The sequence below is a fragment of the Theropithecus gelada genome, chromosome 3, assembly GCF_003255815.1.
Source record: "Theropithecus gelada isolate Dixy chromosome 3, Tgel_1.0, whole genome shotgun sequence".
Taxonomy (NCBI): domain Eukaryota; kingdom Metazoa; phylum Chordata; class Mammalia; order Primates; family Cercopithecidae; genus Theropithecus; species Theropithecus gelada.
In genome coordinates, this window is record NC_037670.1 from 9,475,298 (window position 1) to 9,495,815 (window position 20,518).

Consider the following 20,518-nt stretch of genomic DNA (forward strand, 5'->3'; position numbering starts at 1 on the left):
TGTCTCGGCCTCCCAAATCCCAAGCCTGTGGGATTACAGGCTTGAGGCACCGTGCCCGGCCTACCCTGGATCTTTTTAGGGGGGAATATTTTTAATTTTTTTAATATTTTGAGACATGGTCCTACTCTGTCATTCAGGCTAGAGGGCAGGGGGGCAATCACAACTCACTGCAGCCTTGACCTCCCCAGCTCAAGTGATCTTCCCACCTCAGCCTCCTAAGTAGCTGGGGCTACAGGCACATGCCACCATGCCTGGGTAAATTTTAAAAATTATTTGTAGAGACAGGATGTCACCATGTTGCCCAGGCTGGTCTCAAACTTCTGGGCTCATGCAATCCTCCTGCCTCAGCCTCCCAAGGTGCTGGGATTACACACCACAGCCACCATACCTGTCTGGGCTAGTATTTTAAAACCTAGATAGGCCGGTGCGGTGGCTCACAACTATAATCCCAGCATTTTGGGGGGCCGAAGTGGGGGTATTGCCTGAGGTCAGGAGTTGGAACACGGTGAAACCCCGCCTCTACTAAAAAAAAAATACAAAAAATTAGCCAGGCGTGGTGGCAGGCACCTGTAATCCCAGCTACTCGGGAGGCTGAGGCAGGAGAATCACTTGAACCCGGGAGGTAGAGGTTGTGGTGAGCTGAGATCGGGCCATTGCACTCCAGGCTCGGCAACAATAGGGAAACTCCGTCTGAGAAAAAAAAAAAAAAAAAAAAAAACCTAGATAAATCTAGGTTTTGATAGCGTAAGGAGTTTGAGGGAAGAAGTATCAAGATGGCAGATGGACTGTGGAGGGCCTCGAACGTTAGGCCACAGTTTGGTTTAATTCTGTTTGCTTTAAGGAGCCATCCATCGGCAGCTGTAAATATTAGAGTGACACGGTGTGCTGGATACCATGGAGAGGAAAGAGAGGGGAGACAGGGAGACAGATGGGAAGGACAGTGCCCGCCGGGTGTGTTTGCATATATTGAGAGAAGAGTTACAGTTCTGTCTGGGGACAGAGCAGAGATAGGTGCAGAGAAAACGAAGTAAAAACAGACTGAAGTCATCCAGAGACAACAAAAGAAAGGAAATGTAATGAGTTTACCACATGAATCATCTGTGAATAATGCATAATCATAAGTTATATGCTGCATGCTGATTTAGCCAATTGCAATATAATTCTTTTGGGAATATGTTTGCATATGTGTGTGGTGTTTGTGGGGCTAAGTCCTCATCTTCCATTGAAGAAAGTCAATAGCTAATATTTATAACTGAAAAACTAGGCCAGGCGCGGTGGCTCACGCCTGTAGTCCCAGCACTTTGGGAGGCCGAGGTGGGCAGATGGCTTGAGCTCAGGAGTTCAGCACCAGCCTGGGCAACATAGCACTGTCTCTACAAAATATACAAAAATTAGGCTGGGCACGGTGGCTCATGCCTGTAATCCCGGCACTTTGGGAGGCCGAGGCAGGTGGATCACCTGAGGTCAAGAGTTCGAGACCAGCCTGGCCAACATGGTGAAATCCTGTCTCTACTAAAAATACAAAAGTTAGCCAGGGATGGTGGCAGAAGCCCGTAATCCCAGCTACTTGGGAGGCTGAGGCAGGAGAATCACTTGAGCCTGGGAGGTGGAGGTTGCAGTGAGCCAAGATTGCACCACTGCACTCCAGCCTGGGCAACAGAATGAGACTCTGTCTCAAAAAAAAAAAAAAGATATAAAAATTAACCGGGTGGCACATGCCTGTGGTCCCAGCTACTCTAGAGGTTGACGCGGGAGGACTGCTTAAGCAAGGGACTTCGAGGCTGCAGTGAGCTTTGATCACACCACTGCACTCCAGCCTGGGTGACAGAGTGAGACCCTGTCTCAAAAAAAAAGAAAAAAGAAAAAAGAAAAAAAAAGAAAGGAAAAAGAAAAAACTGAAGATAGCAGTATATGAATTATTAAAAATATAGAGCTAAAGACTAGAGGAAATGTTTAAGGAGTTGGAAATGGATGCCCCAGGGGAGCAGGAAGTGGTTAGAGGAGTGTGGCCAGGCTGCTTTTTGTAGGATTATTTGATTTTCTTTGGAACTGTGTTTTTACGTTTTTAAAAATCCATCCATCTGCACACTGATATATGTTTCTTTTTGGAACTGTTTTCATTTTACCATGAGAATACCTAATTTGAATGCAACTGAAAACATATTTTAAGCAAAAAGTCAATATCATAGCAATTTTGGGCAGAAATAATAAAGGCCTGAAGCAGGTGCTGTGGAAAGACAGGAAGGGGAAACGGTTCAAGATTTTAGGCTGCTAGAATTGATGTTATCTAGTTGCCCCTGAGGCTGCGGAGCTCAAGGGAGAGGTCAAATGCTGAGCCTGTGGGCTGAAGAGGAAGGTGAAGCCACTAGGAGAAATAAAACCAGGGCCAAGTGCGGTGGCTCAGGACTGTAATTCCAGCACTTTGGGAGGCCAAAGTGAGAGGATCATTTGAGCCCAGGAGGCAGAGTTTAAGAATACCCCAGGCGGCCGGGCGCGGTGGCTCAAGCCTGTAATCCCAGCACTTTGGGAGGCCGAGACGGGCGGATCACGAGGCCAGGAGATTGAGACCATCCTGGCTAACACGGTGAAACCCTGTCTCTACTAAAAAAATACAAAAAACTAGCCGGGCGAGGTGGCGGGCACCTGTAGTCCCAGCTACTCGGGAGGCTGAGGCAGGAGAATGGCGTAAACCCGGGAGGCGGAGCTTGCAGTGAGCTGAGATCCGGCCACTGCACTCCAGCCTGGGTGACAGAGCAAGACTCCGGCTCAAAAAAAAAAAAAAAAAAATAGCCCAGGCAATACATAGTGAGACCGTGTCTCTATTAAAATATATATTTTTTGAGATATATATATTTTTGAGATGTCGCCCAGGCTAGAGTGCTCATTGCAACCTCCACCTTCTGGGTTCAAGCGATTCTCCTGCCTCAGCCTCCTGAGTAGTTGGGACTATAGGCATGCACCACCACACCCAGCTAAATTTTTATATTTTTAGTAGAGACAGACAGGGTTTCACCATATTGGCTGGGCTAGTCTCCAACTCCTGACCTCGTGATCTGCCTGCCTTGGCCTCCCAAAGTGCTGGGATTACAGGCGTGAGCCACCCCTGCCCAGCCTAAAATATTTTTTTAAATGTATTTAAAAAAAAAAGAAGAAAGAAAAAGAGCCAGGAGTGGTGGCTCATGCTTGTAATCCTGGCAGTTGAGCTCAGGAATTTTAGACCAGCCTGGGCAACATGGTGAGACCCTGTCTCTGCCAAAAATACAAAAAAAGAGCTGGGCATGGTGTTGCGTGCCTGTGGTCCCAGCTACTTGGGAGGCTGAGGTGGGAGGATCACTTGAGCCCGGGAGGCAGAGGTTGTAGCGAGTTCAGATTGTGCAACTGCACTCCAGCCTGGGCAACAGAGTGAGACGAGACCCTATCTCAAAAACAAACTAATATGTAGTCATTATAAAAACATAATCATAAAATATAGAAAAATATAAATTAAAAAATCACATCAATTATAATTCCAGTGAAAAAGGAGGGGTGAAAAAAAAGAAAAAAAAATTGTAATTCCAGGCCTGGTGCGGTGGCTCATGCCTGGAGGGAGGAAACCTTGAGGCCAGGGGCTTGAGGCCAGCCTGGGCAACACAGTAAGACCCCATCCCCGTCACCACCTCTACAAAAAAGAAAATACTTAGCTGGACATGGTGGTGGGTGCCTGTAGTCCCAGGTACTCTGGAGGTTGAGGTGGGAGGATCTTGAGTCCAGGAGGTCAAGGTTGCAGTGAACTATGATCCCCCCACTGCACTGACTCTAGCCTGGGCGACAGTACAAGATGTTGTCTCAAAACGAGACAAAACGCAAAACACATAAATCCATCTCCCCGAGGTGAGCACTGTTCTTTATCTGGGGCCTTTTCATAAACTCCATATGGTTCCTGAAGCTCAAGTTTCTATGCTTGATCACCAAGCCCCACCTCCAGCTCCCACTTCCTCCCTCAGAATTTCCGGCGGTGTTCTGGATGGCTCTCCAGGGTACCCGGAGTTCACGTGGCCGAAACCAAGCCTATCGCCGATTTTCCCATCTCAGATCCCATCTTCATCAATAACAGGAATGGATTCTAGCCCACAGCAGACCCAAGCACTGAAATGTTGACGGCGCTCAGTTCACATGTGTAAAGTGAGATGCTGTTCTGAAATATCAAATTGTTTTCTTTTGCTTTTTTTTTTTTTTAAAGACAGAATTTCACTTTGTTGCCCAGGCTGGAGTGCAGTGGCACCATCTTGGCTCACTGCAACCTCTGCTTCCCGGGTTCAAGCGATACTCCTGCCTCAGCCTCCCAAGTAGCTGGGATTACAGGCATGCATCACCACGCCCAGCTAATTTTTGTATTTTTAGTAGAGACAGGGTTTTACCATGTTGCCCAGACTCGTCTCAAACTCCCAGCCACGAGGTATCCTCTCTCCTCAGCCTCCCAAAGTGCTCAGATTACAGGTGTGAGCCACCATGCCTAGCCCTGTAATTCGCTTCTAAATAGTCACTCCGATTCAGTCATTACAGACTGGATCAGGATAGTCACTTCTTCACTGTTCTTATCTGATACATTCTGTCTCAAATCCTCACATTTTGGGTACACGATTTTGAACTTCTAGTCTTCACTCTGCTGTTCTGTCTAGAATGTTTGTTCCTCCTTTCTTTTCTTTCTTTCTTTTTTTTTTTTTTTTGAGACAGAGTCTCGTTCTGTCACCCAGGCTGGAGTGCAGTGGCGAGATCTCAGCTCACTGCAAGCTCCGCCTCCTGAGTTCACACCATTCTCCTGCCTCAGCCTCCGGAGTAGCGGGGATTACAGGTGCCTGCCACCACGCCTGGCTAATGTTTTGTATTTTTAGTAGAGACGGGGTTTCGCCATGTTCGCCAGGATGGTCTCCATCTCCTGACCTCGTGATCCGCCCACCTCGGCCTCCCAAAGTGCTGGGATCCAGGCATGAACCACCGTGCCCGGCCTCCTCCCTCCTTTCTCTGTCTAGAGAACTCTTTTCTTTTTGCAATTAACTCATATGCCATGTGCTCTGGGAAGGCTTCTCCTATAGTTCTTGGGAGAAAAGCCTACTGAAGGAAAAGGAGCTCTCTTTTCTGCTAGGTGATCAGAGGAAACCTCAGAGGTAGCTTTTGACCTAGACCTCCTAGTGGGGATTAGGATATCCTTGAGGTGAGAAGAAAAGGAGATACAGGTCTGGCATTAGGAGGCTGCATTTAGGGACACCTCGCAGTCTAGCCCCGTTGAAGGACAGGCTGGAAAGGTACAGAGTGGGGCCAGTGAAGTTCTTTAAACTAAGGGAGACAGTTTAACAGGGAGAGAACTTAATGAGTGTGTTTTTGGTTGTACTGGAAAGTCCAACAGATTCTGGAAGTGGGTGTTGTCTGGAGAAGCAACTGAAATGCTCCCCTCCTCAAGGCACAGTTAATGCTATTTTCTTATTCTGCACTTTGTATTGAACTGTGATTATTATTTTTGAGACGGAGTTTCCCTCTTGTTGGTCAGGCTGGAGCGCAACGGCACAATCTCGGCTCACCGCAACCTCCGCCTCCCGGGTTCAAGCGATTCTCCTGCCTCAGCCTCCCGAGTAGCTGGGATTACAGGCATGCGCCACCATGCCCGGCTAATTTTGTATTTTTAGTAGAGACGGGGTTTCTCCATGTTGGTCAGGCTGGTCTCGAACTCCCGACCTCAGGTGATCTGCCCGCCTCGGCCTCCCAAATGCTGGGATTGTAAAGGCTTGAGCCACCGCGCCCGGCCAGACGTACTTTTTTTTTTTTATTCAGTCTCACTCTACCGCCCAGACCGGAGTGCAGTGTCACAATCTCCGCTCACTGCAAGCTCCGCCTACCGGGTTCAGCCATTCTCTTGCCTCAGCCTCCTGAGTAGCTGGGACTACAGGCGCCCGCCACCACGCCCGGCTAATTTTTTGTATTTTTAGTGGAGACGGGGTTTCATCGTGTTAGCCAGGATGGTCTCAATCTCCTGATCTTGTGATCCGCCCGCCTCGGCCTCCCAAAGTGCTGGGATTAGGCGTGAGCCACCGTGCCCAGCCAGGATGTATCTTTAATAGGTACATCTGGGCTGGGCGCGGTGGCTCATGCCTGTAATCCCAGCACTTTGAAAGGCCGAGGCGAGAGAACTGCTTGAGGCCCAGTGTTCCAGACCAGTCTGGGCAACAAAGTGAGACCCTGTCTCTACAAAAAAATAAAAAATAAAAGGTAGATCCAATTCATTCAAATAGCATTCACTAGCACCTACAATGTTCCGAGTTGGGTGCCGAGTATCATGGGAGTAGAAAAATAAGACACAAGAGATTGCCGGAAAAAAAAAAAAAAGGCCAGAATCACAGTTCTGGACGGGCGCGGTGGTTCACGACTGTAATCCCAACACTCTGGGAGGCCAAGGCCGGTGGATCACCTGAGATGAGTTCGAGAACAGCCTGACCAACATGGTGAAACCCCGACTCTACTAAATACAAAAAATTAGCCGGGTGTGGTGGCGCGCGCCTGTAGTCCCAGCTATTCGGGAGGCCAAGGCAAGGGAATAGCTTCAACCCGGAAGGGAGAGGTTGCAGTCAGCTGAGATTGCACCATTGCACTCCAGCCTGGGTAACAAGAGTGAAACTTCGTCTCAAAAAAAAAAAAAAAAAAATCATCTTGGGAGGCCCAGTCGGTCGGATCACCTGAGGTCGGGAGTTTGAGACCAGCCTGACCAACATGGAGAAGCCCAGTCTCTACTAAAAATACAAAATTGTCCGGGTGCGGTGCCGCATGCTGGTAATCCCAGCTACTGGGGAGGCTGAGGCAGGAGAATCTCTTGAACCCGGGAGGCAGAGGTTGCGGTGAGCCGAGATCGCGCCATTGCGCTCCAGCCTGGGCGACAGAGCGAGCCTCCATCTCAAAAAATCCAAAAAACTAGGTACGTCTTTTAATCTATTTCTCCAAAGAAGCTTCTACATTCTACTTTCCAGCAAGCCCCTAGAAACAAGCAGAATACTTCTACCCAGATCTCAACCACACTCTCGCCCAGAAGTTAACTTTGGGGTGAGCAAAGCTGGCGCCCAAGTTGTCCTTCCGCAGAACCTTTGCCAGGGGAAGCTCCCGGGGCCACTTCCCGCCAACCCCTCCCTGCAGTCCAGCCCCACCCGCGCATCCTCGGGCGTGGCCGAGCGCGGCGCCTTTAAGAAGGGGGCGGAGCCCAAAAGGAAAGACAAAGCCCCTGGCCGCGCGCTCCCCCTCCCCCTCCGGCGCACCACACGGACAGTGGTGCCCGGATGTCGGTGTCGCCGTCGGTGACAGATGGCGCAGTATCTGTATATGCGAGGGGCTTCTCCGGCGTGACCTCTTTGAGTTCTCAGCCTCTCCGTCCCCCGCTGTCTCCGACTTTTAACTCCGCTGTCGGAGGCCCGCATGCCTATCACGGGCGTTTACATAACGTGACCTTTCACCTCTTCAGACTGCCCTCTGGTGCGCTGCAACCCAACTACGCGACAGGGGCAGGGGGGCGGGACCCAGACGCGGAGCGGCAGCTCCTCCGAGCCAATGGGCTGTGAGCGCTGACCAGCTCTCCGCCTATTGGAGCATTCGCCACCGGCGCCACGGGGGAGCAAGTTAGTGTGTGCGTTGGCCGGGCTGGGGGGAGGAGGGGAATCTCCCGCCATTTTTCAATAATTTCCTCCGGTGCCGCTGAGGAGGAGTCGTGACTGCCGGCCGCCGGGACCGGAGGTGGAGGTCGGCGGGGAGCTGCTGGGAGGCGCGGCGGTGTGCGCGGGAGCTCTTCGCCGTGGCGTTCCGCTCCATGGCTGTCGCGCGGCCGCGCCGGCGGTGAGGGAGCCGGAGTTCGCGCCGCCCTCTCACCCCTCCCCTCCCCCACCCCACCCCCGGGCGCCTGGCGCTCGCTCCGGGCCGCGGGGCCTAGTGCTGCGCGCCGCGGGGCCGGCCCCAGCTGCTGCCAGTCCCTACCGCCGCCGTCGCGATGGCGCCGCTCCTGGGCCGCAAACCCTTCCCGCTGGTGAAGCCGCTGCCCGGAGAGGAGCCGCTCTTCACCATCCCGCACACTCAGGAGGCCTTTCGCACCCGGGAGTATCCTTTTCCAGTCGCGCGGGCCGGGCCGGGCCGGGGTAGGGCCTGGGACTTGCGGGAGCGGGCCAGCCGCGCATCCCCCGCCCGGGGCAGCTGTCAGCGCGCCCCGGCCGCTCGCGGGCCTGGACGCCGAGTTTCAGCCTGCGCCTGCCGATCCTTCCCGGGGATCCGGCGGGGGGCGCGCACCGGCCCTGGACGGGGGAGGGCCCCCTTCGGCCGCCCCCGGGGCCCCGCACTTTGTCCCGGGGCTTCGCCGGCGAGGAGCGCATCCCCCCATCCCCATTACCGCCCCCGGGTTGGCTTTAGGCCTTGAGGACCCGGGAGTGGGGAGGGGGAGCTAGGTTTCCTCTTTTCTTTTTACAATTTTTTTTTTTTTTTTTTAATTTAAATGAAACCTGCAGCTTAAGTTTTGAAATTGTACTTGCGCGGCCTCGTGATGCGGCGTGTGCAAGTCTCAACTGCGTCTTTCCCCGATCTCTGCGAGGATACTTGGCGTTTTTTTCTTCTCCCGAGGGGACTTTAGGCCGGGGATGAACTGACAGGACCCTGGGGCAGAAAACTGGGAGTGAGATTCCCCACTTAGAGGAAAGGGAGGGAAGAAAACTGCCTCTGGAGGAGCTGATGCCTGCCTTCCCTGGGCAGACACAGGTTTGAAATTTTGAAGGTTTAGAAGGAGATTGGTATTTGTTAAAAGTTTAAAAAAAAGCAAAAACGTGAAGTTTTTATATTGTATTTTCGGAACATGAAATTGGATGTTTTACAAAGGAAGCATCCTCTCGTCATGACTAAGATTTCTTGCATAAGCATTATCTTTTGGTGAAAAGTTATGCAGCTTTTATTTGCTTTTTTTATGGGTGCCAGAAGAATCGTTTTTGAGACTTATCTGTAAAAAAGAAAACGATTCCGGAATCAAGCATTTCTTTGGTGATGAAAGCTTTAAGAGTTAAGGCTAATGTGTTAGGAGTTTTCTCAGCCCTATCTGTTCGCAAGGACTTGATTTCTCAGTTTCTTGCTTGCTTCTGTATAGAAGGAAGTGTCTCTGAGAGTTATTTCATTTCTCCCTGATCCTCACTTTAACGCAGTACTTTAGAGGATAATCTCATTCTTGTTGGAGTGCAATTTGTGAGTGTCCCTTTGTGGGGAGTATGCACACAAAGGGACCTGGAAAATGAGTCCATGCTGGAAGAAGGCTCTTGGAGAAATCGAGCTGTAGCATCTTGGAGCTGAAGTGGATCTTGGATCTTGGAGGTGGTCGGGTCCTCGGGCTTGGTTTGCCGAGTTGGCCGAGAGAGTGGAGGTTGACTTGTTGAAGGTCAAACGATAAAAGAGGAGTAGAATCCACCGCTCTTCCTACCTCAACCCTGTAAGTCAATCAGCAGAAGAAGGTGGAATGTTAGTCCTTCACTTTAAATTGATTTAAATATTACCTCACTTTTTTGTCGTCGTGGTATAAGGTAAAGCACATTAAAGTGGGTGGAGGGGTGGTAATCTGGTTTTTTCCTGTACTGTGAAGACTTGGAATGCTTTGGAGGAGTTCCTCTAGCTCTACCAAATACTGCATTATTCTAAAGGTACCCCACTTTTTTTTTTTTTTTTTTTTTTCTTTTTGAGACAGAGTTTCACTTGTTAACCCAGGCAGGAGTGCTGTGGCACGATCTGGGCTCACTGCAATCTCCGCCTCCCGGGGTCAAGCGATTCTCCTGCCTCAGCCTCCTGAATAGCTGGGATTACAGGCGACCGCCACCACGCCTGGCTAATTTTTTGTATTTTTAGTGGAGACGGGGTTTTACCATGTTGGCCAGGCTGGTCTCAAACTCCTGACCTCAGGTGATCCACCCGCCTCGGCCTCCCAAAGTGCTGGGATTGCAGGTGTGAGCCACCGCGCCTAGCCGGTACCCTACTTTTTAATACATTTGAAACGTCAGTGGAGTAGCAGCTTGTCAGAATCCAACATCCCCTTTTCAAATGTCGTTAATATTTTGAGCCGTTGATGAATGCTCACACACTATCAGATGATAATTTCTCAGGTCTGGTTCTAGTGGAGTATAAGAAACATGCCATGGAGAAGAGACAAGTTCTAAGTATATTTCAGGTACTGAGCTTTGTAAAAAATGGCTGTAGGGAGTTAATTTAGGACTGGCAACGCAGCGCAGGCTTTTTCATACTATTGAATGAATGAAATTGAAATTATGTATGAAGAGTTTTGATGGTGACAATTGAAAACTGAAACCGGAAACATTTTAAGTGGTACGTATTTAATAAACATTCTTCATTTTTTAATTTCCCATAACAGCATTTAGAACTGTTTTAACAAAAGAAGTCTTAAAGCATATTATATATTGGAGGGGGGGAATTGCTCTTTTGGGAATTTCTGCAAGTGGAAGGACTTTGAGGATGGTTTTTGAACAATTGTACTGTATGGTTGGCAGATTGGCATGTTTCTTTATTAGGCTATTAGTGGTTTCATAGAGGAGAACAAATATGTGGTTGGGTAACAGCTGCCTTTGAAGTAGTATTCCCAGTTCTCAATTTATATTTATAGTTATGTTTTTAATGGGACTTGATATTTTAATTTTCTTTTAATACCATACCTACTTTTTGATTGCATGTATCACAGAAATTTGTGTGATATTTTACTGACTTAAAGCTGTGTGTTGGTATGTTCTTGGAGTGTATTGTAAATCTTCATTAAACTTAGTGGAAGTTGTGAGTAATGCACACATTTAATGACTAGGTGTTATATATTGGTGATTATGTTGATTGTATTATAGCTTTGTATGGTACATTCACAGGTTAGTCTCCCAGGCAGGACACTAGATCTTGGAAAACATTAACTTTATCAGAATCAGTTCTTGATGTGACACTGTATTTAAGTCAAGATAGGTTTTAGGCAGGAATTGGAGCTACAAGCAGCCTGTTGTAGATGAGTATTTTTATTGTGTTGCTTCAACTGTCATAGTTTGTAAAGCTTAGAATCAACTAGTTCACGACCTTTGTAGCATCATTATTTGAGAATTTATTGAGGGTATGATGATGAGGGGCTTATTCATACTGTTAATCTGGCTCCATACAAGTGTGACTAGAGCATGTTTTTGTTTTGTTTTAAGAGATGGAATCGCTATTTTGCCCAGGTTGCAGTGCAACAGTTGTTCACAGACGAGATGGTAACACAGGGAAGCCTTGAAGTGGACTCGAGATCCTCCTGCCTCAGCCTCCAGAGTAGCTGGGACTACAGGCACACACTACTGCGCCTGCCTTAGAGTAGCATGTATTAAGAGTTGAGTAGCTGTAGATGGAGTTATGTTGTAGTTGTAAGAGTTTTACTGGACATTTGGAATACTGAGCTCTTATGTTGATTTTTATACATTCTTTAAAGTAAAACATTATGCCATGTTAGACTTGTTTTTAACTTAAAGACAGTCTGGTCCAAAGAGAGAAAATCAGGTAAAAAGCAAATCTTGAGTTGGCTCACTATTTGCCATCTTCTGACTTAGAATTCTTAGGTTACAGTTAATGCTTTTTTAACTCTGTACTTTCCTGGGCCACTTCCTTTCAGGATATCAAGTACTTCATTGAAAGAAACAATCCTTGCAAGATTGAAGAGAACAAAGCAGGAGCATATTGTGATAAGGAGGTAGCTGATGGCAAAGTAGATGCATAATGAGATAGTCTAGGATTCGAAAATATCTTATCTTTTATAGCTTACACAACCTTTGGAGAATTGCTTTGACATTTTGTCTGCAATTATATGTGCAGCAGTTGCTGGAACATAAAAACCTCAATTGGCATTTGCTCTGAGAGATTGTTTGAGAATGAGTGACTTATTTTGGTAACCTAAAATCTGAAATAGGATTTAGAGGCAGCTGACTCAATATCCTACTAATGGGCCTTTTTGCATTTTCATTTTCATTTTTTTTTCTTGCTTTCCCTTTTTTATTTATTTATTGAGACAGGGTCTCACTCTATTGCCCAGGCTGGAGTGCAGTGATGTGTGATCATGGCTTCCTGTAGCCTCCAACTCCCCAGGCTCAAGTGATTCGTCCCATTCAGCCTGCTGAGTAGCTATAACCATAGGTGCACATCACCACGCTTGTCTAATTTTTGTACGTTTCATAGAGACCGGGGTCTTGCAAAGTTGCCCAGGCTAGTCTTGGATTTCTGGCCTTAAGAGATCCTCCCGCCTCAGCCTCCCAAAGTGCTGGGATTACAGGCGTGAGCCACCATGCCCGGCCTTGTTTTCTCTTAATATAAGTTAAAGTAATTACCAGAAGAGTTACACAAACTTAAAATAGCCATTGTTAGGGGTTGTAGGAGTTTCCGTTTCAGATTTTTTCTTTTTTTGAGACAGTCTCATTCTGTCGCCCAGACTGGAGTGCAATGGTGTGATCTTGACTCACTGCAACCTCCGCCGCCCAGCTTCAAGCGATTCTCCTACCTCAGCCTCCCAAGTAGCTAGGATAACTGGCGCCTGCCACCATGCCTGGCTGATTTTTGTATTTTTAGTAGAAACGGGGTTTCACCATGTTGGCTAGGCTGGTCTTGAATTCCTGACCTCAGTGATCCACCCGCTTTGGCCTCCCAAAGTACTGGGATTACAGACGTGAGCCACTGTGCCCGGCCCCAGATTTTTATAATTAATTTGACCAGTCAATTAATTTTGAGTTAATACTGTCAGAGGACATTTTCTGAGATGTATACCTTGGGTTTCAGTGCTGGCCAACAAAAATATAAGCCATATGTAATTTAAAATTTTGTAGTACTCTCATATTAAAGAAAGAAAAAAATGGTGGGAAAAAATTAAAACAGCTGGATGTGGTGGTGTGCGCCTGTAGTCCCAGCTACTCAGGAGGCCAAAGCTGGAGAATTAGTTAAACCCAGAAACTTGAGACCAGCCAAGGCAACATAGTGAGACCACCATCTCCAAAAACATAAATAAATAATAAAAAGGAAAACCACATTTTTCTGTTTTTGAGTGGAGTCTCGCTCTGTATCCCAGGCTGGAGTACAGTGGTGCGATCTCGGCTCACTACAACCTCCGCCTCCTGGGTTCAAGTGATTCTCCTGCCTCAGCCCCCTGAGTAGCTGGGACTACAGGCACGCGCCACCACACCTGGCTACTTTTTTGTGTATTTTAAATAGAGATGGGGTTTCACCTTGTTGGCCAGGCTGGTCTCGAACTCCTAGCCCCAAGTGATCTGCTGACCTCTGCCTCCCAAAGTGCTGGGATTACAGGTGTGAGCCACCGTACCCTGCCACATTTTTCTCATTTTAAGACCAAGGCTGACACCTGGTATGGTGGCTCATGCCAGTAATCCCAGCACTTTGGGAGTCTGAGGCAGGTGAATTGCTTGAGCCCAGTAATTTGAGATCAGCCTGGACAGCAGTGAATGAAACCCTGTCTCCACAAAAAATAGAAAAATTAGCTGGACATGGTGACGGTTGCCTGTGGTCCCAATTACTTGGGTGGCTGGGGTGGGAGGATCACTTGAGTCCAGGAGGCAAAGGTTGCAGTGAAGCGAGATGGTGCCATTGCACTCCAGCTTGGGTGACAGAGCAAGACCCTACCTCAAAAAAAAAAAAAAAAAAGAAGGCTGGAGGGGCAAACCCTGTGTGTGACATGCCTTTCTAGTGGCATAGAGAAAGAGCTAGAAGACATCATGACTTTAAGCCTCTTCCTGGAAGTGACATATATTACATCTGCTCACATGTGTTGGTTGAAACAAGTCACATGGTCAAGCTTGATGTTAATGGAGAGGGGAGGTACATTCCTCTTCAGGGACCTTGTGGACATGCCACGTGGCAGTGGGTGGAGATGTAAAAATCCTCTTATGGAAAGAAACTAATACAATCTATCGTATTTGAAGGTTCAAGGAATGTTTTCTGGGAAAAACTATTTTTTTTTTTTTTTTTTTTGAGACGGAGTCTCGCTCTGTCGCCCAGGCTGGAGTGCAGTGGCCGATCTCAGCTCACTGCAAGCTCCGCCTCCCGGGTTCACGCCATTCTCCTGCCTCAGCCTCCCGAGTAGCCGGAACTACAGGCGCCCGCCACCGCGCCCGGCTAGTTTTTTTTTTGTATTTTTTTAGTAGAGACGGGGTTTCACCATGTTAGCCAGGATGGTCTCGATCTCCTGACCTCGTGATCCGCCCGTCTCGGCCTCCCAAAGTGCTGGGATTACAGGCTTGAGCCACCGCGCCCGGCCGGGAAAAACTATTTTTGAGATCTAAAGTATGATTAGAATTTACAGGAATAATAGAGGACTGTATATTGTTGGCAGAGAAGGTGTGATGAGTTCGTGATTGTGTGAGTTTGAAGGGTTTTTTTTTTTTTTTTTTTTTTTGAGACAGATTCTCACTCTGTCATCTGGACTGGAGTGCGTTGATGTGATCTTGGCTCACTGCAACCTCCACCTTCCTCATTCAGGCAATTCTCTGCCTCAGCCTCCCAAGTAGCTGGGATTACAGGTGCCCACCACCGTGCCTGGCTAGTTTTTGTATTTTTCTTAGAGACAGGGTTTCACCATCTTGGCCAGACTGGTCTTGAACTCCTGACCTCATGATCCACCCACTTCAGCCTCCCAAAGTGCTGGGATTACCATGCCCGGCCTAATCTTTTTTTAGACAGTCTCCCTCTGTTGCTCAGGCTAGAGTGCAGTGGCACCATCTCAGCTCACTGCAACTTCCACTTCCTGGGCTCAAGTGATCCTCCCACCTCAGATCCCTGAGTAGCTGGAACTGCAGGCCTGTGCTACGGCATTTAGCTAACTTTTTTTTTTTTTTTTTTGGGTAGAGATGGGGTTTTGCTGTGTTGCCCAGGCTGCTCTCGAACTCCTGGGCTTGAGCGATGCTCCTGCCTGGGCCTCATAAACTGCCACCATGCCTGGCCACTCCTTTTTTTTTTTTTTTTGAGACTGAGTTTCATTCTTGTTGCCCAGGCTGCAGTGCAATGGTATGATCTCAGCCCATGCAACCTCCATCTCCCAGGTTCAAGCAGTTCTCCTGTGTCAGTCTCCTGAGTAGCTGGGATTACAGGCGTACGCCACCACGCCTGGCTAATTTTTTGTATTTTTAGTAGAGATGGGATTTCACGATGTTGGCCAGGATGGTCTCGACCTCCTGACCTCAGGTGATCCTCCCGCCTTGGCCTCCCAAAGTGCCAAGTTTATAGGCGTGAGCCACTGTGTCTGGCCTGCCCCTGATTTGTTTTGTTTTGTTTTGTTTTGTTTTTCTGGCCCCTGCTTTTTAAAGTAACAACTCTAGGTTGAGCATCCCAAATCCATAAATCAGAAATGCTCCAAAATCTGAAAGGTTTTTTTTTTTTTTTTGAGACGGAGTCTCACCCTGTCGCCGAGGCTGGAGTACAGTGGTGTGATCTGGGCTCACTGCAGGCTCCGCCTCCTGGGTTCACGCCATTCTCCTGCCTCAGCCTCCCCAGTAGCTGGGACTACAGGCGCCCGCCACCACGCCTGGCTAATTTTTTGTATTTTTAGTAGAGGTGGGGTTTCACCATGTTAGCCAGGATGGTCTCCGTCTCCTGACCTCGTGATCTGTCCGCCTTGGCCTCCCAGAGTGCTGGAATTACAGGCGTGAGCCTTCGTGCCCGGCCTAAAATCTGAAAGTTTTTGAGCCCCAACATGATCCTCAAAGGAAGTGCTCATTGGAGCATTTTGGATTTTTGTATTTGGGATGCTGAACTAGTTAAGTATAATGCAAATACTTCAAAATCTGAAAGAAATTCGAAATCCAAAATACTCCCGTTTCTAAGCATTTTGGATAAGGGATCCTCAACCTGTAATAATAAAAACTTACTGTTCTCTCTTTAAGACATATTTGTTAATGTGTTTCTCTTACATTCTCACTGATGACACCGTGAGTTTTTTTTTTTTTTCCTTTTAATAGTTTTTTGTAAAGATAGTCTCACTATGTTCAGGCTGGTTTTGAACCCCTGGACTCAAGGGATTCCCCAACTTTGTCCTCCCAAATGCTGGGATTGCATGCGTGAGCCACTATGCCTGCTGGAGCTTCTTAAATATGGCTAAATAATGTGTTAGAATTTTATCAAGCTTTTTGAAAGCTTAGATAAGTCCACTTGCTGATTCCTCCTCTGTCCTTGTTTTACTACCCATCCCTTCCACTCCCCTAGTGCAGCAGACAAAAATAAGACAAATCCATCTTGGGATAATGTCCTATGAAAGTCGTTCTGTTGCTCTTTTCTAGGTATAGGTTTGAAAATTTTTCAGTGATTGGATTTACATAGCTGTATATGGAAGCCTGACTCAGGTTTTTACTCAAACATACTATATATTTTGTTTAATCACTTAGATATTAGCACCACCCCTGCTAAGGAAAATGGATTTATTACTCAATTTTAGCAGATCTGGGGAAATCCACAATGAGCAAAGGTGCTTATACTATTGGATAATGTTATTATTTTGGATTACCTGTGGGTTTGTTCTTATTTGCGTTTTTGTTGATCATAACCTTGGAAAACCAAGCATCTGTATTTATTAAACATGCGGCTGGGTGTGGTGGCTCACACCTGTAATCCCAGCACTTTGGGAGATTGAGGCAGGAGGACTTTTTGAGCCCAGGAGTTCAAGACCAACCTGGGCATTGTGGTGAGACCCCGACTCTGCAAGAGATAAAAAACGTAGCTGGGCATGGTGGTGTGCACCTGTAGTCCTAGCTACTCAGGAGGCTGAGGCCCGGGATTGCTTGACCGCAGGAAGTCAAGGCTACAGTGAGCCATGGTTCTGCCACTGTACTTCAGCCTGGGAGACAGAGTGAGACCCTGTGTCAAAAATAAATACATAAATAGATAAAAATGAGCTGGGTGTTGCAGTGTGAGTCTGTAATCCCAGCTATTCAGGAGGCTAAGGCCGGAGGATCTCTTGCGCTCAGGAGATCCCGGCCAGCCTTGTCTCTAAAAACAAAAATTAGAATATTTGTTTAGTTGTTAGGTAGTATTGTAGAGGAAGCTGTTTAAATACTTATTTCAACCACTATAAAACGTGTCTTTTGGAATATACAGGTATTGTTTGCTAACTTATGTCAGTTGATTTTCTTACATAGCATCTGTTGCTGTGCATAAAAGTAAATTAGTTACTTGCCATTTGAATTTGAAAGTGGCTGGCTGATGGTGAATTCCAGTTGGTTTTGTGTGGAAAGTTGCCATATTTACGCTACCAACTTGATGTTTTCTTTCCCTCATCTCCCTCACGAAGACTGTCTAAATGGCTAGTAAATGATCTTCTGAATCTAAATATTATTGGAGACATCATAGAGACTGGATAAATATTGTATTAAAAGTACTTTTTGGAATACTTCTAAGTATTCTATGAAATTTATTTTTTAAACCAGGGGTATCCAATCTTTTGACCACATTGAAATAAGAATTGTCTTGGGCCACACATAAAATACACTAACACTAACAATAGTTGATCAGTTAAAAAAAAAAAAATCACAAAAAAACTCATAATTTTTTTTTCCCTGAAGATGGAGTCTCCCTCTGTTGCCCAGGCTGGAGTGCAGTGACATGATTTCAGCTCACTGCAAGCTCCGCCTCCCGGGTTCAGGCCATTCTCCTGCCTCAGCCTCCTGAGTAGCTGGGACTACAGGTGCCTGCCACCACGCCCAGCTAATTTTTTTTATTTTTATTTTTAGTAGAGACGGGGTTTCACTGTGTTAGCCAGGATGGTCTCTATCTCCTCACCTTGTGATCTGCCCGCCTCGGCCTCCCAAAGTGCTAGGATTATAGGTGTGAGCTACCACGCCCGGCCAAAAACTCATAATGTTGTAAGAAACTTTACGAACTTGTGTTGGGCTGTATTGAAAGCCGTCCTGGGCCGCAGGTTGGACAAGCTTGTAAACCCTAAGAAGTAACATGTTTCCAAGGTGGACTGGAGGGCTGTGGGTAAATGGATCATTAACATATGCTCAGGGTTATTCCAAACTGCCTGTGAGACTGTGGCCTAGTCATCTCATTTTACTGTAAACCGATTACTTTTTTTTTTAAATGGAGGTGCAATGTACTGATTTTCTTTTTTTTCTTTTTTTTTTGGAGATGGAGTTTTGCTCTTGTTGCCCAGGCTGGAGTGCAGTGGCACTATCTGGGCTCACTGCAACCTCCGCCTCCCGGGTTCAAGCGATTCTCCTGCCTCAGCTTCCCGAGTAGCTGAGATTACAGGCATGTGCCGCCAAGCCCGGCTAATTTTTTTTTTTTTTTTTTTTTTGGATTTTTAATGGAGATGGGGTTTCTCCATGTTGGTCAGGCTGGTCTCAAACTTCTGATCTCAGGTGATCTGCCTGCCTTGGACTCCCAAAGTGCTGGGATTACAGGTGTGAGCCACTGCGCCCGGCAGTGGACTGACTCTTAAACTTGCTGACTATCTGAGTTTTCTAAAAATTTTACTTACCTTGTATTGTTATTTTTTGACTTGTATTTTAATTTACCTTTACTTTTTCTTATGAGTTTTTAGTACATCTTAAGTCTTGTGTAATGAAACTTTGGTGAATTGAGGAAATTACATTTGTACTAAAATACTAGTTTTTTTGTAAAACATGAGCAACCGTTTTTATTATTTATTATTTTTATTTTTTGTAGAGACGAGGTCTCCCTGGCTGGTCTCGAACTCCTGGTCTCAAGTGATTGTCCCGCCTTGACTTCTCAAAATGCTGAGATTAGAGGCGTGATCATCCCAGTCTGTAAATCCCATGCAGGCGCCCAGCCCATGACAATCCATTCTCATCATACTTCAGTCTTAGTCATTTTGCTTTGGGCCCTGATTCAGCTTAAAGACCCCAATTCCATTTTTACCCTCTCATGCTACACATTTTTAAAAGGATACTGTAGATTTTTTTCTATATATAAGTATCTTACGGGTATGGGTTAGTTGTCTCTGTTGTTTGCATATTGTTTTCCTGAACTACTGCCTGCAGAGAGTACGAAGCCCGCTTGGAAAGGTACAGTGAGCGCATCTGGACGTGCAAGAGTACTGGAAGCAGTCAGCTAACACACAAGGAAGCCTGGGAGGAAGAACAGGAAGTTGCTGAGCTGTAAGTAATAGAAGTATTGCCCTTTGTCACCATCTTCTCATTGTTAGGAAAGGAGGGAATATTAATCCTAAAGCAGTATGTGTATTTAAGTTTATGGGGCACAAATTGGACTGTACTACATTGGTGTACTGTATGGGTTTCTGGATTCCTTTGCATAGTGGCATTTTGCCAGTAGCAATGTGGAATATTTATTTAGTTATATGTGCACTTGTTTAGGTATTTACCAGGCGTTTGAGTGTTCCTGCTCCATGCTTTCACCTTGCAAGTACTCTGGTAATGTGGTTTCTTTTTTTCTTTTCTTTTTATTTGAGATGGAGTCTCACTTTCATCCAGGCTGGAGTGCAGTGGCATGATCTCGGCTCACTGCAAGCTCTGCCTCCCGGGTTCAAGTGATTCCCCTGCCTCAGCCTCCCGAGTAGCTGGGGCTACAGGTGCCCACCACCACACCCAGCTAATTTTTTGTATTTTTAGTAGAGACAGGGTTTCACCATGTTAGCCAGGATGGTCTCAAATCTCCTGACCTTGTGATCCCTCTGCCTTGGCCTCCCAAAGTGCTGGGATTACAGTCCTGAGCTACCGCCCCGGTGTTATTTATTTATTTATTTTTTGGAGACGAGTCTCCCTCTGTCGCCCAGCCTGGAGTTCAGTGGTGCGATCTCAACTCAACTGCAGGCTCCGCCTCCCGGGTTCACGCCATTCTCCTGCCTCAGCCTCCTGAGTAGCTGGCACTATAGGCACCTGCCACCACACCTGGCTAATTTTTTTTTTGTATTTTTAGTAGAGACGGGGTTTCACTATGTTAGCCAGGGTGGTCTCGATCTTCTGACCTCGTGATCCACCTGCCTGTGCCTCCCAAAGTGCTGGGATTGCAGGCGTGAGCCACTGCGCCCGGCCTTATTCTTATTTTTATTTTTGGGATGGAGTCTCGCTCTGTTGCCCAGGCTGTAGTGCGGGGGATGATTTCGGCCCACTGCAACCTCTACCTCCTGGGTTCAAGCGATTCTTGTGCCTCAGCCTCCCGAGTAGCTGGATCTACAGACACTCACCACCAGGCCTGGCTAATTTTTCTATTTTTAGTAGAGATGGGGTTTCGCCATGTTAGCCAGGCTGATCTCGAACTTCTGACCTCAAGTGACCTGCTCACCTCAGCCTCCCGAAGTGCTGGGATTACAGGTGTGAGCCACTGTGCCCAGCCGGGTATGATAATTAAATTTTTTTTTTTTTTTTTTTTTTTTGCTAATTTAATAAGTGAAAAGCATTAAATCATTGCTGTCCCTTTGCAACAGCTCTGGTGTTCAAGTCATGTTTCCGACATGTTAATGCTTCCTGGTTTCCTTTTTTTTTTTTTTTTTTTTTTTTTTGGG

General features: G+C 47.0%; 1 protein-coding gene across 2 annotated transcripts in view; it reads left to right on the top strand.

Annotated features, from left to right (window-relative positions):
- Positions 1–7,635: 7,635 nt before the first annotated feature.
- BAZ1B (bromodomain adjacent to zinc finger domain 1B) overlaps positions 7,636–20,518 on the top strand; it is an 83,496-nt gene continuing 70,613 nt past the window's right edge. Inside the window, exons 1-2 of one of the 2 annotated variants that reach the window (XM_025378532.1) lie at positions 7,636–8,103; positions 19,038–19,154. In XM_025378532.1, the coding sequence (XP_025234317.1) occupies positions 7,997–8,103; positions 19,038–19,154 (224 nt within the window). In that variant the 5' untranslated portion in view covers positions 7,636–7,996. The remainder of the gene's footprint in view (positions 8,104–19,037; positions 19,155–20,518) is intronic. The other variant, XM_025378533.1, reaches the window with a different exon arrangement.